At 41.2% G+C, this 25412-nt stretch overlaps 1 protein-coding gene across 1 annotated transcript in view; it reads right to left on the reverse strand.

Annotated features, from left to right (window-relative positions):
• Positions 1-25412, reverse strand: part of LOC126176677 (serine/threonine-protein kinase Nek8) — a 306561-nt gene that overhangs the window by 77746 nt on the left and 203403 nt on the right. The window contains exons 16-17 of the mRNA XM_049923838.1: positions 8450-8597; positions 8110-8322 (exon numbers count right to left, since the gene is read on the reverse strand). Of these exons, the coding sequence (XP_049779795.1) occupies positions 8110-8322; positions 8450-8597 (361 nt within the window). The remainder of the gene's footprint in view (positions 1-8109; positions 8323-8449; positions 8598-25412) is intronic.

Consider the following 25412-nt stretch of genomic DNA (forward strand, 5'->3'; position numbering starts at 1 on the left):
GCAGCGATTACTACAACACAATGCATTTTAATGGCGCCAACCTAACATCAAGTGCTAACAAGCTCCGTAAATGGGAGTGAAATAGTGCGATTATAGCAATTAGCTATATCTACGACCAGGCGACCAATTCACCCTCTTCCAATGCTTACACACTCCGCTCCACATCCCATATAGACTTTCATAAGGAGCTCAACTATTACTTCCCGTTATCATTGTTACAACCCTTTTCTCTTACTTCCAAACTGAGTCAACATTTCATGCCTTCGATAAACAGAAAAGAATTCCATAGCTAACAACTGAGTATGTAGGAATAGTATGTCATCACAATACACTCGCTGTTACAAGTTGATGACAGAACCCTAAAAGCATGCTGATGATATTCTTTTTGCCTCTATCTTTGTATGTTCATTTCATTTCAACTGACATTCAATATTCAAACCTTAAAACTATGTATTTGAACACAACCTATAAATTTATCTTCTATGTTCAATGTGACAATTTTATTTTCCCTCTACACGGAAGTGCATACTGTTTGTTTTCTTTATGTTCAATGTTAATTTATTACATACTTTCCAATTTTAAACATCACTGAGGATTTCATTTCCTTTTCTAATAGCTCTGGTTTTTTATCAGTGATTACGAGACTGATGCCATTAGCAGAGAGCTATTTTTCCAAGTCTTACACTGTTTGGAAAACCACTGACTCATTTGGTACCAAAATACTACTCTGAGGAACACTTGCAATTTTTTTTTCTGCCTGAAACTTATTTTACAAAATAATTTATCATCAGCAGATGTGTGAGCTATGTCTACCATTTTCACTCTGTTTTCCATGTAAGACCGCGATGGTATTACATGTCTTCTTCTTCTTCTTCTTTGCGAATGGATCACTTAGGACCACGCATAATCAACATTTGTTAGCCTTCCTTTTCGCCCAGTATTCCTTCATAAACAACAAATGGGCTAGCTTTCATTGTGTAGACCACGTATGTCAGTTAGTTTTTCTCTCTTCTTCCTCAAAACACCATGTGTTTGTGATTTTTCTGATTTCATTTCTATCGTGTAGATTTGGAGACCCTAATTCTCTCAGGTCTTTTTCTGTCTGTTTGTACCAGTTTGGTCTTGTAGTTCTGTTCTTTAAAAATGTATGGATTTTGTGCATTAACCTGTTTGAGTCCATTCTTTCTAAATGCCCCATGAATTGGATTCTTCTCATGTGCATTGTGTCTGTTACTTTGGAGATATTTTTATATGTTTCTGCATTGGGCTTTGGATAATGCACACCATCTTTAGTTCTTGGTCCTAGGATTTTCCTCATTATTTTACGTTCTTTCACTTCTAATTCCTCTTTTAGTGCTCTATGTTGAAGGTTTTGTGTCTCAGATGTATAGAGAGCTTCAGGTTTAATTACTGTTGTGTAGTGTCATATTTTGCAGTTCCACGAGAGACTTTTTGATGTAAATGTTTTTTGTTAAATGAAATGCCGTCTCCATTTTCTGGACTCTTGATCTGAGAGATTTCTTTTCATTACAATTTTCTGTAATCCATTAACCTAAATATTTAAATTCTTTTACTCGAGAGATGTAGTTATTACCAATTTTTAGATCCGAAGGTGCATCTTTGATGTCAGTCATAAATATTGTTTTTTCAAACCCTATTTTTGCTGCCTGTTCTTGTAATAATTGTAGCTGTTTCTGTGCATCAGTAATGTCTTGTGCGATCAGTGCCATGTCATCAGCAAATGCTAAACAGTATAATTCTATGCCCTTACGTCTTGGTCCCAGTCTGTGTGCTGGTGCACCTGTTTTTCCCCATTCTCTAACAACTTTTTCAAGAGCACAATTGAAGAGCTCTGGGGACAGTACGTGCCCTTGTTGTACTCCTGTGTCTATTTCAAATTCTAGGCTCAATTCTCCCATAAATTTTACTTTGGATTTGGTCTCCATGAGTGTTTCTTTTATGATGTTTGTTGTCTTTTGATCTAGTCCACATTCTGCTAATACTTCAAAAAGGGATTCTCAGTCTATTCTGTCATATGCTTTTTTAAAGTCAACAAACATGATGACATAACTTTTGTTTGAAGTACTATGAAAATATTTCATTGAGTTTTTCAAGTTAAGGATTTGTTCAACACATGATCGACCTTTTCTGAATCCATCTTGGTATTCGCCTAGTTTTGAATCCAGCTGAGGTTCTGCTCGGTTTAGTAGGGCTTTAGACAGAATTTTGTATGTTATTGACAATAAAGAGATTCCACAATAGTTGTTGGGGTCTGTTTTACTTCCTTTTTTGTACAGGGGATGTATATTGCTGTCTTCCAATCTGTGGAGATTTTTTTCAGTTTTCCAGATTTCATGTATAATTTCTTTGAGTTTTGCAATAAGATTTTCTCCTGCATTTTTCCATAATTCTGCGATGATTTGGTCTTCTCCTGATGCTTTGTTATTTTTCAGTGACTGAATTATCTCTTTAATCTCCTGTAAACTTGGTGGCTTTGAGTCTGGGTTTTGTTATGTGTGATGGAACTCAAATTTTTCTGCAGGCTTTTCACAATTCAGTAATTTAGAAAAGTATTTTGCAAGAATTTCACCGTTTTTTGGTGTTGGTATGGGCAATTTCCCCATGTTCAGTTTTGAATTGGAGTGATGGAGGAAAGAGTACTTTGTTAATCTTTGATTGAATACTCTAGAAATTTCGAGAATTGTTTTTCTTGAAATCATTTTCTATCTCTTGAAATTTTTTGTCTTTGTGTTGTTTATGGACTGTTCATATTGCTTTTGTGACTGTTTTCCTGGTACCTTTGAGATCTTCCAGGGTCTTTTGATTTTTGTTGCACAACCAATTTAGCCACGCCTGTTGTCTGGGATTTATCAGTTGGTCACACTCATCTGTCCACCATGAGTGTTTACGTGTTCTTGTTTGCGGTGCTACAGTTTCAGCTGCTTTTAAAAGTCCTGCTTGCAATTGTTGCCAATTTTGTGGTTTTAAATGTTGTGTTTCTTTTGTAAATTGTTCATTACCATTTATCTTTTGTACATCATATTTAGGGTGTAGAGATTTCATAGAGAATTTTCTTTTTTCTGGAATGACATCTAGGTATTACGTGTATTTTAGGAAGATTTTGTTGCAATGTCTCTGCAATACCAGAGTCATAGTTATGTATAAAATTTGCCAATTTCGGTGGAATGTCTCTTATTCTACCCCCATTTTTGATTTGTGTATTATTATACTTGTGTCTGTCTTTTCCAGTTTCATGTTCTTTGACTCCCAAACTACTTCACATTTATTTTCTGCCTTATATATTATATTGTCATTTCATGATTTCTTTCATATGTTTTTTTTTACTAGTGATAATAAACAAGAAGTAGTGGATTACTGTAGTGCATTTATAGAGAACTGAGAAATTTAAGTGTCTGAGAGGACTTTCTAATATCAACAGTTATACATTTATCTCATTAACTGCCGAAATGCCTACTTTCGAAAATGTTTCCCCAAAAATTAAACAAAAGAAGCTCCAGAACAACATTAGGAAACAATATTAGGAAAAGGATAGATTGCTACTCACTGTAAAGAAGACATGTTGAGTTGTTGACAGGAACTGTTACATATTTAGCTTTCTACCAAAGCCTTCTTCAGAAAAGAAAATGCATACACATTCACACAAGCAAGCGCACCTCAAGAGCTCATGAACACCATCTCTGACAGCTCAAATAGGAATGCATCTGTCACATGTGGTGATCTGGAATGGGGTATGGATGGAGGAGAGGTAGCAGGGTACAGGTGAGGTGAGAGAAGAACACTGTGTGATGGAGCTTGCAGAGACTACATAGAGACATGAGGAGGTTGTCAGGTGCAGTGTCGGAAGCTGTGGAGCAGAGAGGTGAGGGAGCAGGGGGGATTGGAATGGAGAGGAGCAGGGAAGAGGAAAGATGTGAGGTTTCACTGGCAGAGGGTGGCAAATAATGAGGGTGATGGGACATGAACAGGGAGGAGGTGACAGCACAGAGGGGGCAGAAACTGTTGGGTGGGGTGTGTGGGAATAGTGCATTACTGTAGGTTGAGGTGGAAATAATTTTGGGAGCAAAGAAAGTGTTGTAAGGACAATTTCCATCACTGCAGTTCAGAAAATCTGGTGGTAGAGGGGAAGATCGAGTTGGCCTGGGTTGTGAAGCAGCCACTGAAGTCAAGCATGTTATGTTCAGCTCCATGTTGTGCCTCAGGGTGGTCAGCCTTGCTCTTAGCCACAGTCTGGCAGTGGCCATTCATCCTGGTGGACAGCTGGTTGGTCATCATACCTATATAAAAAGCTGTGCAATGATGCAGCAGGGTTGGTACATGAAATTGGTGCTTTCACAGGTGGCCCAGTTCCTGATGTGGTAGGATAAGCCTGTGACAGGACTGGAATGGGAAATGCTGGGTGGATGGATTAGGTAGCTATTGTCTCTGGGCCTTTCACAGGGATATGATCCCTGTGGGTGGGGGTCAGAATTGGAAGTAGAACAGTGATGGACTAGGGTATTGTGAAGGTTTGATAGACAATGGAACATTGGTGGGAGGAATGGTGGAAGGGAGGAGGGGAGTGAGGTGAGGGATAGCAAAGGTGATCTATCTGTGGACTACGTCTAGGGGATACTGCATTCACATGAAGGCCTTGGTGTGACTTTCAGTATACTAGGCAAGGGAGTTTCTGTCACTGGAAGTATGTCATTTCTGAGTGACCAGGCTGTATGGGAGGGTTTTTTTTATGTGAAATGGATTCCAGCTGTCAAAACGCAGGTACTGTTGCAGGTTGGTGGGTTTAAATCTACACCCAAGCGTCAAGAAGTATTGACTACACTGTCTTGTACAAACATACATAATAAGTATCATTTGACTATGAATTTCTTACAATTACAGTCTTCAGTACTCTTCAAAAGAGTTTATTGAATCTGGTAGCCAACAGTTTGTTTTGTGTACCTTTTTATCATTATTTTGTGGAGGTGATGATTTATAGCTTTTAGAAATTTAAGAAAAAAATCATGGTGTGCGCACTACTATATTGTCATTTTATTACACAACCAGTTTCAGTCATAAATAGACCATCTTCAGGTATTTTGTGGTATCATCATCAGAAGTATGAGAAACCATTACCAGTATCAAACATCATGTCAGCAACCAACATGACAGTTCAACTACACTCCTGGAAATTGAAATAAGAACACCGTGAATTCATTGTCCCAGGAAGGGGAAACTTTATTGACACATTCCTGGGGTCAGATACATCACATGATCACACTGACAGAACCACAGGCACATAGACACAGGCAACAGAGCATGCACAATGTCGGCACTAGTACAGTGTATATCCACCTTTCGCAGCAATGCAGGCTGCTATTCTCCTATGGAGACGATCGTAGAGATGCTGGATGTGGTCCTGTGGAACGGCTTGCCATGCCATTTCCACCTGGCGCCTCAGTTGGACCAGCGTTCGTGCTGGACGTGCAGACCGCGTGAGACGACGCTTCATCCAGTCCCAAACATGCTCAATGGGGGACAGATCCGGAGATCTTGCTGGCCAGGGTAGTTGACTTACACCTTCTAGAGCACGTTGGGTGGCACAGGATACATGCGGACGTGCATTGTCCTGTTGGAACAGCAAGTTCCCTTGCCGGTCTAGGAATGGTAGAACGATGGGTTCGATGACGGTTTGGATGTACCATGCACTATTCAGTGTCCCCTCAACGATCACCAGTGGTGTACGGCCAGTGTAGGAGATTGCTCCCCACACCATGATGCCGGGTGTTGGCCCTGTGTGCCTCGGTCGTATGCAGTCCTGATTGTGGCGCTCACCTGCACGGCGCCAAACACGCATACGACCATCATTGGCACCAAGGCAGAAGCGACTCTCATCGCTGAAGACGACACGTCTCCATTCGTCCCTCCATTCACGCCTGTCGCGACACCACTGGAGGCGGGCTGCACGATGTTTGGGCGTGAGCGGAAGACGGCCTAACGGTGTGTGGGACCGTAGCCCAGCTTCATGGAGGCGGTTGCGAATGGTCCTCGCCGATACCCCAGGAGCAACAGTGTCCCTAATTTGCTGGGAAGTGGCAGTGCGGTCCCCTACGGCACTGCGTAGGATCCTACGGTCTTGGCGTACATCCGTGCGTCGCTGCGGTCCGGTCCCAGGTCGACGGGCACGTGAACCTTCCGCCGACCACTGGCGACAACATCGATGTACTGTGGAGACCTCACGCCCCACGTGTTGAGCAATTCGGCGGTACGTCCACCCGGCCTCCCGCATGCCCACTATATGCCCTCGCTCAAAGTCCGTCAACTGCACATACGGTTCACGTCCACGCTGTCGCGGCATGCTACCAGTGTTAAAGACTGCGATGGAGCTCCGTATGCCACGGCAAACTGGCTGACACTGACGGCGGCGGTGCACAAATGCTGCGCAGCTAGCGCCATTCGACGGCCAACACCGCGGTTCCTGGTGTGTCTGCTGTGCCGTGCGTGTGATCATTGCTTGTACAGCCCTCTCGCAGTGTCCGGAGCAAGTATGGTGGGTCTGACACACCGGTGTCAATGTGTTCTTTTTTCCATTTCCAGGAGTGTATATATCAGAAACACATACAGTGCATCTGTGGCAAAGCACGTGGCAAGACTGAAGTAGCATGTGATCTTCAGCCATAAATACATCATCAAACAAGGTAGACTTCATGATGTGTTCATGACTGAAGGTCACATGCCACTTCAGTCTTTCCATGTGCTTTGCCACAGGTGTACTGTAAGCTATATGTGCTGCAGATTTATAGCTGAATTGACATGTTAGTTGGAGATATTATGCTTATTAGTGGTTATATGTTGTCATATTATATGTTGTCATACATCTGATTAAGATGTCATAAAATAACTCCAGATGGTCTGTTTATGACTGAAACTGTTCGTGTAGTAAAACGACAATACGGGTGTGTGCAAACCACGAGTTTTCAAAAAAATATTTTATTACTTTTTTTATCAAAACAGGCTTTTCTCTTTAGGTGGCAGAAAGAAAGGGCAGAGTGTCACTAAAGGCAAATGTTAGAGACATAAGAAATGGAACTGTGGTAATCATTAATGAAAGAAGGAAGCGAGACTGGAGTTGTTCTCACTGACGACAAGGTAATTAGAAGTGAAGCAAAAAGTCAAACATAACAAGCATAGCTGGAAACTATCTCTTCCCTTACTAATGGAAACAACCTGAAACTTGCCTTGGAAAACCATAAAAAAATTAAAATTTATTCCTACTGTAGCTGAGGTAGTAATAATTTAAAAAATATATATATAGAACTAATCAGAAGGCAGAATTTATCACTGGATAAAAAATAAAAATCATATACTGAATTTTAATCAGTTACATGGATGTTATACTTGTTGGAATGTATTTATTGTATTTGTATATTTTATTCTATATGCAGATAGCTTCTATGTCATTTATATCAGACTAAAAAAATTGCACATGCAAAATAAAGAGATTAGATTGGTTGACATCTGCTCCAATGGTGTATGTAAGTTCCTCACTTACAATGAAACTACAGCTGCATGCAATTTCAGAAGTTCCATTTTTATCTGCTGCCTAAATACAAAACATCATGGTATATAATTTGATCTATTCTTTTGTTTACATAGAATGCAATAATTTAAAAAATCCTAGTTACCTCTCAGTGGCAATTTCACAAGCTGTAGAAGCTAAATGTTACTTCAGTGAAAACTCTTATGAAAAATAGAGATCACAATAAATAATACCATCCACAGACATTTTGGCCCATTTTTATACCACATAAATATATTTATTTTTTCACGTAATTCATTTGATACAGTTGTTGCTCATATCTACCAAATTACAGTTGTAACAAACAGTAAACACCAAAACATCTGACTGTGTTTGAGAAACAGATATCACATACTTCATCAGATTATACTTTATTACTTATAACAGCGTCTAAGATAATGGTCCTTGTTAGAACTATTTATTTATAAATGATATAGAGGAGCTCAATTGTTGTCATTTGAAACCAACTGCAACTATCACTATATAAGAACAAACAGGCGTAGGAAAGTATGCACACACAAAACATTTTTACTTACGGTAATGACCCTGTCTGCCAACACCTTGACAGCAGCTGGCCCCGTTACTCTGCAATGTCCTCTTCCTAGCTGTCCCTCTGCATTGCGCCCCATTGTTATTACTGCACCATTATCCATGAGAACAGCTGTATGATTGGGACCCAGTGAAATATCATGAACCTTGGCTGGAATGCTTTTCACTCTCTTCAGCAATAATATTTTGCCATCATTTTCCTTGCCAACAGTTACAAAATGCAACAATACAGAATTTTTCAAGAAAGTAATGCCAATTTTAGTTTGAACAGAAAGATCTGCATGCAGAATTTGATTGATGGCCGAGAAAATATAATTATCTAGATACCTTGACAGAAAATCCCAGCTTGTCATGAGTATTACGTCCACAACTAAGCAGAAAACCATCTGTGGTAATAATTGCTGTACAATCAACACCAGTGTGCACAGACCTGACTACTGTTTCCCTTGGCAGAGGCACTTGTTGTGGTTCACATCTGTTTCACAAAAGCACATGTCTAAGACTAATGTCAGATGATTATTACAAGAAGTACTATAGAAATTATGACTACAATTCTTTCCTGAAAAGTCCACTTGATGGTATTCATTGTTGATTTTCTTATTTGATATTTGTATTGGAAAGCAGAGACAGGGTTTTTTTTCTTATTTGTTGTTGGGTGTCATGCCCATAGTCAGTAAGGCAGCTATAGATGGAACAATTTGCTAAAATTTGAAATCAATTAATTTCAATATGTTTGAACAAATCTTTGGCTAATTTTACATAGGTAACATAGACAAACTACTCAGAATTGGGAAGCAGAGACAGGGGTTTTCTTCTTCTTTGTAGTTGAGTGTTATACCCACAGTCAGCAAGTCAGCTATAGATGGAACAATTGCTAAAATTTGAAATCAGATCATTTCAATATGTTTGAACAAATCTTTGACTCGTTTTACATAGGTAATATAGAGAAACTATTCAGAACTTAAAAAAGAATATATAAACTAGAGTTGTTGCAGTTAGAAATTCAATATTTTGTTATAATTTTGACTTATTTAATACTCAAATTGTTCATTAGTGGCAGAATTGTAAATACATTTTAGGACTAAGGCTTATTCACAAAACCTAAACTGAATGCTCAACCTCGTTTTTCTGTACGCACATCATTTTCATTACTTCTCACAAACAGTACTGAACTTCTCATTATTATGATGCAATGATGATGAGGAGTGAATCAAACAAGTTCTCTACTAGTATTAATAATATACCTTCACTCATGAGTTGCACAATTTCAGAAATCAAGAGCCCATACAATTCACATGCCTGCTTATAAAGGCCACTTGTGTTGGCCCCCTGGCATACTCTGGTGAGATGCCAAAGAAACAGTTTTATTCAAGCAATCGTAAATGAGTGGTTGGCCTGTTCTATAACTTATATTACTGTTGTCTGGTTCATGTGTTCAGCGCTACACACAACGTGTACTTCATTGTACCTTACGTGTTTCTCTATTAAGTACTACTTTCTATGAATCACATTTGTTCTTGCTATAGCAAACTTGGCAATGAGTGAAGTTTACATTTTCTCCACATGTTTTTGTCAGTTCTCTGTCACCCAATGAATGTTTTGATGGAAGAAATACTCCAACATATAATTTCCCAGCAGCAAGCTTTCGTGAAACAACAGCAAGCACTCACTACTGCTCTGAATCGAGTGGCATCTGTGTGTTTGTGACAGGTTACTCTCCTGTCAGTGCAACCATCATCCTTTCCAACATATGATGAATTGGGTGAAGACTGGGACCCCTATGAAACTTGGTTACACCAACATTTCATGGTTTTTCTCATGGACGAAGCAAATCTGTGTAGGGCTTTCTTCCTTTCCTGGCTTTCACCACTTATTTATCAGATGTTGTGCCAGCTTGTGCCTTTGCACTAACTGGCCACCTTATCACTTGATGAAGTGTGCAAGCTTTTCTCAACCTATTGCTGTGACAGAATGCATGTCATTGCAACATGTGTAGAATTTAACCATTGGCAGAAATGCCCACACCAATCTTCCAAAGCCTTGGCTGCAAAATTACAAGTGTTGATCCGTCACTGTAAATTTGTTCACAGGTACCCATCAAGAATCCTACACTGATCAAATGGTGCATGATGACATTATTCATCTTGCCCCAGAAAGGGAAGTGCATGAAAATGCACTTCAATGTGATAATTTGATGCTTACATATGTTCTCAATATAGCACGGTCCATTGAAGTGTAATGGGCTGCAGGTGATCAGATTGCTGTCTGGGGAGAGGTATTGGAAGTTGCTCAATCATCATCTGTGGGGCACACTGCAAGTGTTCAATATGACGGGGAAGCCATTGATCCAGTACAACCTTTGACTCAGCATCGCATGAGGCAGTGTCGGTTATGGCCACAGCAGCAACAGGACACTTCACTGCAGTGGCCAAGGGCCCTCTTCCATCTTGCCGATACTTCTTCATCCAACAAGACCATTATGCATTCCATAAGCATTGAGTGGTTTGCAAAAAGTGTCAAAAGAAAGGCAACATTTCATTCTCTTCAAATGTGGTGGGCACATTAACACCAATGGACATAAACTGTATCTCTACAAGGACTGTTTCCCCATACAGATTGTTTATTAACTTGTTTGTGTTTAATATACTGTTAAAAATGTAAGTGGAAACAGAAGCTGCAGTGACTTTAGTAAACACAAACATATGTGTACTTTGGTCCTCGGTGCCCCCTCCCCCCCCCCCCCCCTCCTCACCACACACACAGGTGTAACGGAAGTTGGTTAAATCCAGAAAACAGCAGATTCCAATCCTAGCTCAGTTTTCCGCTAATGTCTCTTACAGATCTGTTGTCCACCCTCTCACCTTCCTTGTTGTGGATCATTCCCATACTGTAGACCAATTTGGGTTAGATGTGTTTAATGGTCTGTTTCTTCATTGCCAATGAGGTAACTTTAGTGTCAGATCAAGTTCCATATCATCAACTGGAGCCTCTGTTTCCCCCTGGGCTCTGTTATGCTACCAGTTTTTCAGGCCCACATTATCATGAAAGAGTCCACCTGCCCCCCCCCCCTTTTTTTTCACACAACAGGTGCCATTCGCATTTCATGACTCTGTCAAGACCGAATTAGACCACTTGACATAGCTTAGGGTCGTTCGGCCTGTTTCTTCCAGTGAATGGGCTACACCACTGGTCATTGTTAAGAAGCCTTTGCGGCAACTTCAGTGTCATGATAATGCACAGTCTCTGAGATACCTTGCCTCGCCTTGATGAGCTGCTTGCAATAGTGTTAGATGTCCACTGCTTTTCCTGAATTGATTTGTCAGAATCATATCTCCAGCTCCCCTTGGATGAGGTCACTAGGTACCTTCTCATTGTCAACGTCTTTTTGACCTATACCAATATCAACACTTGCCTTTTGGCATAACTAGCAGGCCTACAATTTTTTGGTGTTTTTAGAACAACTCACAGCCTCTGTACCTGGCTGCATCAATTGCCTCAATATCATTGTTTCTTCCACCAAAGGCCACCTTTGCAATCTCCTATTGTTGTTTCCTGTTTAGCAGTCTGTGGGTCTCAAGTGCAATCTTGCCAAATCTCAGTGTTTCAGCCACCAAAAGAGAGCCTAGGTTTTGTGGTTTCTACCACAAGAGTCAAGCTGTTGCATCACCATGTTGATGCAACTAAGGGCTTGCTGTGACTCACATCCTTTAAGAAACTGCAGGCATTTCTAGATAAAGTTGCATACTACCATAAGTTTTTACCAGATGCATCCATTGTTGTTCAGCCCCTGCGTGTGCTTTTGCATAAAAATATGCTCTTTTTTCTGAGCCCAAGCTTTTGACCAAGCATTCACTTTGCTTAAACATAAGCTTCAATCTGCATGGTGTGTGGCCACTTTTCAGCCTGGTCAGCATCTCTTGTTGGCTACAGATGCCTCTTAGCATGGTCTTTGTGCAGTGTTGGTGCACAAATACACAGACAGGTCTGAATGACAAATTACTTATGCTTCTAAGACTTTATCTTCTGCTCAGCACTGGTATTCTCAGGTTGGAAAGGAGGCTTTAGCCACTGTATTTGCCCTTAAGAAATTTCACGTCTTATTCTATGGTTCTAAGTGCCATTTAATCATGGATCACAAGCCATCGGTTGCTCTTTTTAACCTTTTGGCCTCTGTGCTGGACAAGACAGGGCATCGTTTGGAATGGTGGGCTCTTTCCTCTTCTGTTATCATTATCAGATCCATTACCAGCCAATGATGCAACATGCCAACACTGATGCCTCATCTTGTCTTCTGATCAGGCCATAACTGGCATTTAATCAGGAGGACCTACTTTGATTCTATTTAGAATTGAGAACAAGAAAGCGGTCAATGGTTTCCTGACCACTAGTGCCACTATAACATCAGCCATTGCCGCTGATTCTGAAAGATGTGTAGCACAGGTGGCCAGAGAAATCCCTGAGCCTTTCCTCAGATCCCTTGTCTAATGATGTCTCCCCCCAGAACAGCCTCTCTGTGTTTGATGGAGTTTTTTGTAAGCTACAGAGGACTCTGTTCCCCAGGTTGTGATTCCATGCTGTAATGTACTGTGGCTTCTGCATTTCAGTCATTGTGGGACCTCTTACACCAAAACTTTGGTCCACTGGCATGTGTACTGGATGGATATAGATGGGGACATAATGTCCCTTATTGCTCCTTGCACCCACTATGTTCAGTAACAGATGGCCCCACAGGTGCCCTTTTCCCCCTGGCCAATGCTGCAGTGCCCGTGGAAACATCTACATGTCAATTTTGCTGGGCCCTTCCTAAATCAGTATTGGCGTATTCCACATTTCCCTACATGGTGCATTGTCGTCCATGTCCATGGTCGCCAGTTTTCAGCCCTGTCTAACATTTTTGCAATTGAGGGACTTCCATATACCGTGGTTACTGATAATGGACCCCAGTTTGTTTCTCAAGAATTTGCATCTTTTTGTCAGGCTAGTGATGTTTGCCACCTCACAGCTCCACTGTGCAAACTCAATCTAATGGTGAGGCTGAACACATGGTTTGGACTTATAAAACTCAGATGTGGGAGTATGTTATCTGGAAGTTCACCTGAAGGTGTTTTAGACCATTTTGTTAATTTGTACTGCTTCACTCTGGTGTGGGACAAGAGCCTGGTGGAGCTGCTGCATAGACATCAACCATGGACCCTCCTTCACCTGCTAGATTCAATGCTGCATCTTCTGACATCACCGGCTTTGTAATGACACTGGCCAGGTGCACATGTCTGGGCTATTGGTTTTGGCTGCTGCCAAACTGGGTTTCTGGTGTCATCGAGTGTTGCCAGGGTTGGTGCCTGTGCATTGTCTGTACTCCTAATGGGTGAACATCTTGTCGCTTTGACCAGCTCCAGCTGTGCACAGTGAGGTCTGTTCCAGAGGGCCCACCACCTCCCCTGCCACCAATGCCTGTTCCACAGTTGCAGATGGTCCAGTTTGTGCTGCAGCATGGGTTGCTGCCTGGCAGATCACTGTCTGGGGTTCCTGCCTCTGGCCCCCCTCCTAGACTGCCATTGCTGGTGCAGCCCCTACTGCACCTGACGCTGCACCCACTGCCGCCTCCATTGCTGTGTCCTGTGTGACTATCAACACTGACACACTCACTGACACCTCCGGCACTGACCACTGACCTTGACAAGGATGTCGCTTGCTATGGAGATGCTGTCCCCAGTCCTGCCCTACAGTCTCTTACGAGAGGGTGGAGGAGCACCTAACTGCCCCCTCATCACTTCTGCCCCTAATCGCCACTGTCTGCCTGTGACATTCTGCAGTAGTCACCATCATCAAGCAATGAAATGGACATCAGTGCAGTCATCAATGTTTTCTCAGTGCCTTGTGAGATCAGTGTTTTTTTTCCCCATGGTTCCAGTGTGTTTCTGGTACCAGTGCTCCAGGGCTTTATCGGTACCAATACTTTTTCAGTACCAGTGTTTTATCGGATGTGATCAAAAGTATCCGCACACCTGGCTGAAAATGACTTACAAGTTTGTGGCACCCTCCGTCGGTAATGCTGGAATTCAGAATGGTGTTGGCCCTCTCTTAGACTTAATGACAGCTTCCACTCTCGCAGGCATACGTTCAATCAGGCGCTTGAAGGTTTCCTGGGGAATGGCAGCCCATTCTTCATGGAGTGCTGCACTGAGGAGAGGTATCGATGTCAGTCAATGAAGCCTGGTACAAAGTCAGCATTCCAAAACATCCCAAAGGTGCTCTATAGGATTCATGTCAGGACTCTGTACAGGCCAGTCGATTACAGGGATGTTATTGTCATGTAACCACTACACCACAGGCCGTACATTATGAACAGGTGCTCGATTGTGTTGAAAGATGCAATTTCCATCCCTGAATTGCTCTTCAAGAGTGAGAAGCAAGAAGGTGCTTAAAACATCAGTGTAGGCCTGTGCTGTGACAGTGCCACACAAAACAACAAGTGGTGCAAGCCCCCTCCATGAAAAACACAGCCATACCATAACACTGCCGCCTCTGAATTTTACTATTGGCTCTACACATGCTGGCAGATGACGTTCACCAGACATTCGCCATACCCGCACCCTGCCATCGGATTGCCACATTGTGCACCATAATTTGTCACTCCACATAACATTTTTCCACTGTTCAATTGTCCAATGTTTATGCTCCTTACACCAAGTGAGGTGTCGTTTAGCATTTACTGGTGTGATGTGTGGCTTATGAGCAGCTGCCTGACCATGAAATCCAAGTTTTCTCACCTGCTGCCTAACTGTCAGTACTTGCAGTGGATCCTGATGCAGCATGGAATTCCTGTGTGATGGTCTGGATATATGTCTCCCTATTACGCATTACGACCTTCTTCAACTGTCTGCAGTCTCTACCAGTCAACAGACAAGGTTGGCCTGTACGCTTTCGTGCTGTGCGTATCCCTTCATGTTTCCACTTCACTACTGCATTGGAAACAGTGGACCTAGGGATGGTTAGGAGTGTGGAACTCTCATGTACAGACATATGACACAAGTGACACCCAATCACCTGCCAACGTTCGAAGTCCGTGAGTTCCACGGAGTGCACCATTCTGCTTTCTCACAATGTGTAATTACTACTGGGGTTGCTGATATGGAGTACTTAGCAATAGGTGGCAGCACAATGCACCTAATACGAAAAACATATGTTTTTTGCAGGTGTCCGGATACTTTTGACCAGATAGTGTACCAGTGCTTTTTCTGTAGTATACATTTCTTCTCTACCACACATTTTCCTGTACCATGTATTTTTCTGTGCTTAGTGTTTTTATGTATATGGTATTCTACCCCTGGAAGGGAGGAGTGATGTACCTTCACTTATGATGCATGCGATTTCGGAGATCACACGTCCATACTGTTCACAGGCCTCCTTATAGAGGCCACCTAGGTCAGCCCCCTGGCATGCTCTGATGAGCCGCCAAGAAACAGTTTTATTTAAGTGATCACAAAGGAGTGTTTGGCCTATTTTGTAACCTGTATTACTGTTGTCCAGTCAATGTGTTCAATGTTACACACAACCTATACATTGTATCTTACATGTTTCTCCATGAAGTACTATGCTCCATGAATAATGTTTGTTCTTGCTGTAGCAGTTTCATCTGACATAGCACTTTCCACACAACCTCCATTTAGTTTTCTGTGTAGGCATGGGAGTGCTAAACCATTAATAGAGATGAAGGAACACTTGTTATCAATGGAACAATAAGATTTTGCAAGTTTAATCTGCAGTGCAATAGCATTGTCCAATATTTACTTCACTTACTTCATAAGTGGAAACCCATCTTACATCATGGTGGTTGCCATCATTCTTATGGCTTCAAGCTTAAGTTTTTCTGTCTGTCAGCTGTCTACTTTACTTTACTTTACTTTTCACCTCATATCTCTTTTCCCACCATGCTGCCTTTATGCTATAGTCTGTTGTTTGCCTGCACTGCTAGTTTCCCTGCTTGTATCAATAGTGTTTAGTAGTTTCTGTTGATGTCTTTTTTCTTGGATTTTGGCCTTCCCTTCCACTTTATATTTTTTATATGCGTTTCATCATTTCCTTATCAAAATATTTTCTTCTCTTACACTTTTTGTGAATTGCTGTAATCCCACTGGTGAATCTTTTCATCTTGTCCTACTGTACCTCCCTTAGCCTGAATCTCAGGATGTACCTTCCCCCCTCTCCTCACAAACCTTTGTAAAGTATCACTTTTCTTGAAAAGCTAGCGTTTTTGTATGTTAGTCAGTGGCTGCCTGCTCTGCTAAACTGATGCACATCCATATGTTCCCAGAATGAATTTTCAGTCTTCAGTGGTGTGTGCACAGATTTTAAACTTCTTAGCAGATTAAAAGCATTTGTTCAACCAGGTCTCAAAATTGCTTATCACGAGAAAATGCTGTACTGGCTGACCTATTCAGGCATGACTCATGATTTTCCCTCACAGCTCCCACCAATACCTCTCCCCAGCCTTCATAAATGTTCTCCTTGCATACCTTATGGGGCTAGCACTCCTGGAAGAATGGTTATCATGGAGAAATGGCTGAGCTATACCACAGGGATTTGTTTTCAGAAAGCCAAAGTTTCTGAGTTAGAGTCTCAGTTTGGCACACAGTTTTACCTAGTCACCATCCTCCATGCCTCCCCACACTCCTATTCTCACTTCATTCCACTTCCAGCCCCTCATATAAGCCTGTTATTCCCGTTGTTCCTTTCTTCCTTCTCATTTTAGCTGGCACATACACTGCCATACTTCTTTTCTCTTTTCCCTACTGTAAATCCTCACCTGTACTTTCTCTTACATTTTGTTTTACCATGCAAGCACCAACATACATGTGTGTGTGTCAGAGAGAGAGAGAGAGAGAGAGAGAGAGAGAGAGAGTCTGGGTGACTGTGTCTGTGTTTTCCATATTTGCTTTGTGGCTATCCACTGCTCTGCATCTGTTCCTTATTTCATGAGTGGTGATATAAACCAGATTGATGTAGAATGAGCACATAAATTCAATGGTGTTTTAGGGGGCATAGGGGCATGAATGACTTCTGTTTACTGGAGTAGTTTCAGCAAAGTGAAGGGTTGGAGTATCTGTAAAGCAGATTGTATACAACACTAAACAGAATAATTGCACTGGGGAAAAATGGAAAAAGTAGGAGTTTATATATGGTGTGCACATGAGGATGTTTCAGTAGGAGAAACATCTTTGTATATGCATGAAATAGCTATACGTTGTAACTACAGAGCCATGAATGGGTCAATTGTAAAGATGTGGAAACTAGCCATAGATAAAACATTATACCTACTGTCAAAGAATTCAGGGTAAATTCTCAAAATCATTCTCACTAATTAACAGTAACAATGTGAACTTAACACCTGGAAAAATGAATTGCATGACACCAGAAATAAATAGTAATGAAATATTAAATTCTGAGCAGGATACATACTGCAAACATGAGCTAGACATAAATTGTGACAGTGTATTTATTGTTATAGCTCCATAATAATACAAAGTTGGAATGTACGATAATCTAGTCAAACATAAGTGACAAACACGAAACAGTAATTTGATTTTCCTTCAATTTATTCACATCAAATACTGATGTGATGAAGAAATTCTTTGGTAAAAGTTTGAAAAATATTGTGTACAAGTGTTTTATTCATGCCATAGATGTAGGAGGAGATTTCAAATTTCCATTTTTAGACTGAATAAAGCACAAGTTAAGAATGGGAAGGAGGGGCTAAGAATCTTGTGACATTGTGCAAAACCTGTTTTCTGAAAATTATCTTGAGTAGTTGGTGAAACAACTCACCTACAAGGGGAACATGCTACTTGCAATAAGAGGGCCCCAAAACTTTTTAATTCAATGAATACAGAAATAGGGAACAGTGATCCAGAGGATATTACAGTATTCTTGATCACTTCTGTTGAACAAAAAGTGTAAGACAGAAATACATTTCTCTGTAAAGAATGTGATGGCAAAGTGTTTAGAAACTGTGATCTGTCAGTACAAAACTTTCAATTCTGAGTAGAAGAATGTGGAAGATCTTCATACAAATTTAGATGTAGGCCATGTATTTACCACTAATTAGTATGTAGCTGACAGAACTTGTCAAATCTTAAGTCTGGATAATCAGATAATTTTCCAAAGGAATGACTAAAGAGGTATGTTTTTAATTTTAGTTTGAACTGGTCATTATTTCCAATTTATTGCTTAATTAGGTTAGTTTGATTTATCAGACATGTCATGTTGCAAGTTTTATACAGAATAAACAAAATCACTGACAGATATATTGTTGATACAGAAAAACAATTGTTTTAAGTAATACTACTGATAACACGTAAGCTTCAGTAACCAGATATTGAAGACAGTGATAACACAGAGAAAACAATTTTTTTTAAGAAATACAAATGATAACCACTAATAACCTTCATCAGTTTACATACACTATTGCAAAGAACAGCAGACAAAGTCACATATGTATATTCTAACAAGCACACAGAGACAATGACAGACCCACCGGTTTTTACATTTAGAAATAACTTGTTACAAAAGATGCTTGTGGCAGAGTGGCTACACTACTGGTCTGATAATCCTAGTTGAAATGTCAACATGTAACTGAGGGCAAGGCTGGCTGAGCCTATAAGCTGTCAGTCAGCCAGTAGAATGCACAGAGGAGAATTGCACACACATCCATCAATGGCAGCCTTTGGAGGTTTCAGACACGAGAGGGGAGAGCAACTCCCAGTCACTAGAGAGCTTAGAATATGGGTGAAAGTGGCTTGCATGAGGAGTACCCTGACACCCATGCCTTGAAGCACTAGACAACAGCATCGGCAATGGGCAATAGAAGCCGGGATCCAAGGCGATGTCCAGCGGCAGTGTGGAAGGTGGAGGCAACTCCACCACAGGCTGAGGCTGTGCAGGAGACATTGAACTGGCAAGGGGCATGCCCGCTGTCTGGAGGGCCACTGGAGCTGCTGCTGAGGGCTGCAAAGTCATAAGCTCATTGGGTGGAGGTTCTAACACACACAGAAGAGGAGGCTGGAACACCAGCAGATAGGCAACAACCAGCAACAGGGGCACAGCAGTTGGTGATGTGGTGAGCACGAGAGAGGAGGTAAGTGCCCATCCAGATGCAGAACTGCTTTTGTTGGCACTGCACTGGAACTTTTGTTCTCCATTCTGGATGGTGAAGACACAATGGCCATTCTGACACATGATGACTGCTGGCAAACAGTGGGGGTGTCAACCAAAACAACGCACCCAAAGTGCTATACCTAGAGGAAAACTCTTCACAGTGGAAGAAGATGGTGTGCAAGATCCTGGATGGAGGATATGGAGCAGTGTCCTCAGTTGACACCTGTGGAGAAGTTCAGCAGGGCTATGGGAACCAATAAGCATCATCTAGTAAGCCACCAGAAAAAACTGTAGTACTTCTCAATGGGGAAGTCCTGCAGATATTTATTCATCTGGGTTGTAAGGTTTGAACCATGCACACTGCTTCACTGTTAGATTGGGGCTGAAAGGAAAGGGAGTGAACATGTCGAATGCCCGACCACATGCTAAAATCATGAAACACCTGAGACAGGAACTAAGGTCTGTTATCAGAAATGAGAGTAACAGTGAGATCTTTGACAGAAAACATTTTTGAGAGAGCCTGAGTAGTGACTTCAGTAGTGGCTAAGGAGCACTGAAACACCAATGGTAGTTGCAAAAACACATCAATGATGATCATCCAAAACACATTCAGAAACAGACCCACAAAATCCACATGGATGTGTTCCCAGGGCTGAGTTGCTTGAGGCCTTAGGTGGAATGAAGCCTTGGGAACTGCCAGTTGACTAGCACACTGGGGACATACAGCAAACAAATGAACCAGCTCCCAGTCAATGCTGCAAGCTAGGAAACACCCCAGTGACCCTCATGTAACAGCTGAAAGACCTCACAGTGCGAACTTCTGAGAATAACCACCATGGCAGCTGCACAGACTGTGGAGAGGAGGACACCATCTCAGACCAAGAGAAAATGGCACAAGACAAAGCTGTAATGATGGGGATTGGAAACATGGCCCAGAAGATGGAAAAACCGAATCTGCTGGTCAAGGCAAACTACCTGCTTGAGGACAGAGACAGGTGCTGTTGCCTTGGCAACTTGGGTACCAATGATCAGAAACCCATCGACTATTTGGTGGGAGGAGACATCCAAATGAAAACACATGAGCACTTCTTGATTAAACTTGGGGTCTAGGTCAACAGGCATCTGGGATAAGGTGTCTGCGCTGGCATAACACCCATCGAAAAGAAAGTGAATGTCATAGTTGTATTTGGAGAGGAGCAACGCTCCCTGCTGCAACATGTGGGCTCCGTTACTAGGAACCTGGGCAGATCAACTAACTAACAAAATTAATGGCTTGAGGTTGAGAATTACTGTATTTACTCGAATCTAAGCTGCACTTTTTTTCCGGTTTCTGTAATCCCAAAAACCGCCTGCGGCTTAGAATCGAGTGCAAAGCAAGCAGAAGTTCTGAAAAATGTTGGTAGGTGCCGCCACAGCTAACTTCTGCCGTCGAATATATGTAGCGCTACACAAGCATGCTTTGTGGGCACAAAGACAAATACTGGCACCAAAACCTTTTTTTTTCTCCACCCCGAGTTTCGACCACTGCATTTTCATACATTATCCAACGAAGTAAATACAAATTCCGTATTGTTCATCTTCGAATGTAGCAGAATTTCAATGTACTATGAAAATCCGACTGGCAAAACTGTTACGGATGTTTGTCAATATGGCCAACTCTACGTTCCGAGTTTTTTCCTACCTGTGAGAAGAGATGGTTGCTAATAGGAACCTGATGAAATGTGAATCACATGCAGTATTCTCTTCACCATAAGAATAATACGAATATAAACATTTTGCCATGTATTCTTTCGTGTTAGCTGCTATCTCATTTAAATCCTGTCTGCCTAATAAACTACGAAACTAGAGTGAGACAACAGCAAACGCGGAAGAATATACGTATCGTATCATGTTTATATTCATATTATTGTTATGTCTAATAGTGATATAGTCAGAAATGAAACACGGCAACTGACTAGATTTTAAATGCAAGATGACTAATTTCTGTGCAGAATTTGATGTACTAAAGAAGCAGCCACAAAGATTTTCAAACGGAGAAAAATTTGCGCCTAACTCTCGTTCGGAACATGTTCTATCATACGCAGTCTATTATTTGGTTCTTGTTGATCATTATCAAAGAAAGCAGCAGTGTAAGTAACAACAAATAGTCTCTTGCCATTGTTTCGCTAATGAGATGATTCCTCTTTTTTTTTTAAGCGGCGGTAGCGCGTACAAAAGCAAGTCATGCCGCGAGCGGCAACAGGCCGTAAACACGCACTATCAGAATGAGACAAACAATGCATGACACAGTACAGTAATGCATTTTCAGCTTAGAGTGACGTAAACACCCATAACAAAAAAAAAAAGGCACTTATCAGATCAAAGCAAAATAAGCAATCGATTCAAACCAGATGAAGCACGTGAAAAAGGAAGGGTACCCGTATAAATACGGACGGAGCGCCTGACGCATACCAATGGCTACCTGGTAAAGCTTAACTGCTAAGCTTACGACTCGAACCAAACTACTGTAGCTGTATCGTCTTTCATTCGACCTAAATTGTGTCTCATATTACAATGGACCAACTTTGTTTCGATTTGGAGGTGCGGCCTAAAACTTTTCTCTCCCCTTGAATTTCGAGTCTCAAATTTCAGGTGCGGCTTAGATTCGGGAAATATTTTTTTCCTTTATTTCGAGTCTCATTTTTCAGGTGCGGCTTAGATTCGAGTGTGGCTTAGATTCGAGTAAATATGGTAGTTAGAATTTCACACAATACAAGAAAACATGAAATTTGGTGACAGCATACAGAATGGCCAGAGCCATCTTCTCGCCCTGGATTAGTGGATATTTGCTGAACTGAGAGTTTTGGATGCAAATGCCAGTGGCTGCTCTGAGCTATCTGCATTCCAATGGGCAAGGGCTGCCCCCACTTTGTACTGTCAGTGGTTTGTTAGGATCAAAAGTGTATAGGCATTTCCCATTTCCTCTACTGAACAGGACACATCCCTTGTCACCAGTTACCTCTGGATGAGGTGTCCAAGTGTATCACAGTTCTTAATACATCTTTTGGCCTGTATCAATACCAACGGCTTTTGTTTTGGGTGGCAAGTGCCCCACAATTTTTCATCACTATCTGGAAGACGTCATGTCCATTACTCTGCACTGTTTCAACTACGTGTATGACGTTGTCATTACCAGACGTATTATGAGTGACCACCTGCACAATCTCAGGGCACCTGTGAGTCTGCACTGTAATCTGCCAAAGTCTAAATTTTTCCAACCATCTGTTGAGTATTTGGGCCACACCATCCCACAGCATGTCATCCAAACCATGGAGAGTCTTGTCAGAGCTGCTACAGACCTGCTGCATCCCTTTTTGTTGCAAGAACTGCAGGCTTTTCTGAGTTCATTCCCGGGGCATCCATCATTGCTCGCCCTCTCTACCTCATTTTCTGCAAAAGAGTGTAGAAATCATTGAGGAGTATGCGCACATAAAAAAACTAGCAAGATGGGTGTGTGCTCAGTTGGCCACTTGTGACAAATGTAAGTGGGAGAGACATTGCCCTACCTCACATCAGGAGGAAATTCAAGGTACCATCCGTAGCAATGTTAGTGAGCTATTGGCTGTAAACAATTTTGGGCCACTCCCAAATGGTTGAGGTGGTATGAAGTATATATTTATGGTTATTGATTTGTTTTCAAAGTTTATGAAACTGTATTCAATATAGAAAGCCAGCAGGAAAACTCTTATTTTCATACTGGAAAAGGATTTCTAGCCAGAGAGGCTATTGTCTGACAACGGATCACAATTTACATATAGAGTGTAGAATGATTTCATGAATAATCAAGGTATCAAACACATAAATATATCAGTATACCATCCAACATGTAACCTGTGTGAGTACTATATACAACAAATTAGCTGCCTGTGTAGAATGTATTTAAATAACAAACATTCTAAGTGGTTGGAGCTTGTCAGATCATTTGAAGGCACATCAAATAGAGTTAAGAGTAATGCTTGCAGGGTACTCACCATTAGAATGAATGACAGGAAGCAAGCTGAAGTTGTTTCTCATTGAGGTGGTGGATTTCCACCAGGTCAACGGGTAACCACAGTAAAAAGAGAGGATGCAGTGAAGACTTGTACAGAGAAGATGATAAATGAAAGAAAAAAGTGATAGGATGGGAGTTATAAGATTATTATGTACAAGATCTGGGACTGTAGCTTGGTGAAAAATCTATTAAAGTCAATGGAGAAATAAAAAAAACCCTCTTCTGAATGTCCACACCCAAATGTGTTTCCTGTATTGGCAAAATTACTGGGGCTACAAAACATGACAGAGCTGTGATTATTCATAGAAAAAAGAATTTAATAGGTGTGTACAAATGTATGTATATATGTCTAATTTCGTCTGAAGTTTATAAGAATTTTTGGGGTATTAGTGTTTGGTGTATAGGGTAAACTTGGGGAGCTTAAGGTGTATGTAAGATGTATGGAGGCAGAACTTAGTGTATGGAGAGTGTAGCGGGACTTTGAATTTTGCCACGCTACACTCGTTCCCTCAGATAAAAATTATACTGTCGCAGCAGTATGAGCACTCGACGACAGAGAAAATACTAAAATTGTAACTTTTTTTGTTTTTCTATCTGTTTCTTTATTGTCTCTCGAGAGTGGAAGCTTAATGCAGATGTGATCTGATTAAGACGAAAAAACTTATTAATGTGTAGACATTGTGGAAGTTGTTAGGAAATTCGGAGGATGGAGAGGATCAACTAAAATAAATTGCATTTAATATCAAGACGATTTTGGATACATTAGAAATCCCTGGACAATGAAACTTATTGCAAGATTTCAGAGCAGACTTTTCACGCAGAAATGAAGGAGATTTTTGAAGACCTGGACGCCGCACGAAAGAAGACATGTTAACCTGGTAAAGGATGAACTGTTATCTACGCCATTTCCCCCTGTTAGTTACATTTGTTATTCTCTGTCTTTTTTCAAATAATTTTTGTAGTGGAAATTGGTTTGACTTTTGCTCAGAAACGCCACAAGAACCACCCCAGCAATAGCCCTTCCGAATCATGAAGTCTGATAACTTTTCTGTAATACGAAGTCCAATTTGCTTTTCATTCTTTCCCTTTTTCACGGTCATTAACTATTTAAAAAAAAAAAAAAAACCATTTTCGCATACAATTTCTTCCCACATTTTCAACCTTTTCTTTTCTTTTATCCTCTCTTTTCTTTTTTTTTTTTTTTTTTTTTATTAACCACTACAAGAGTGTCAACTCTTGGTGAGCAGAGGTTGACAAAACATGATTAATTTCCTTATTTGTAAAAGAGAGGAATAAATTGTACTGTATGTAAGATAAATGAAATATATCTGTGTCGTCCAGTGGGTATATCAATTATTTAGTCATGTGTTTTGGTATAACCAGCATAGCAGCATCTTTGGCAGTGGTCTGACCACTGGAGGTCATGTCGTTAGTGAAGAGAGAGGTTGGAAGGGCCTGCATGAGTAGCATGGAGAGACAGTGTATGCTGAGTAGCTCTGAAGGGCTGTTGTAATGAACTTTGCTGATGGATACTGGTGGCAGTAGCTAGTGTTTGTATGGAATGGATTTGAGATACCTGTACTTCTGTTAGTATTCACAGAACATTTGGTATATCTAGCTATTTACTGCCACAGTTGTGGAAATGAAAGGCTTATAAGAAGCTCACTTTTGGAAACATGTAGTTATCAAGCCTGTGGATACACCTGCATTCCTATTCACTACCAGTGTCACAGTAGGGTAGTACACCTAGTGTAAGTGCATCTGCCTATATAGTGGTTATTGAACCTTGTGATTTATATAGTGTGCCTGTGCTTGTGCGCGCGCGTATGTGTGTGTGTGTGTGTGTGTGTGTGTGTGTGTGTGAGTGTGTTTTGTCAGATATTCTGAGACACACAATTTATGTGCAAGTAGTGCTCAATAATGTAGATGAGTCAAATCTTATCTCTCCAGTATCTCTTGTATAACACCAGTCAAATAAAGTTTGAATTTAATTTTGGCCTTGATGGTGTTTCTTAATTGCCATTGTTGGTGTTGAGATATTTTGTGACTGTGTCTAACTGACACTATTAGGCTGTCTGAGGGCACATGAGTCACTGATCTGTACAA

The sequence above is a fragment of the Schistocerca cancellata genome, chromosome 3, assembly GCF_023864275.1.
Source record: "Schistocerca cancellata isolate TAMUIC-IGC-003103 chromosome 3, iqSchCanc2.1, whole genome shotgun sequence".
Classification (NCBI taxonomy): domain Eukaryota; kingdom Metazoa; phylum Arthropoda; class Insecta; order Orthoptera; family Acrididae; genus Schistocerca; species Schistocerca cancellata.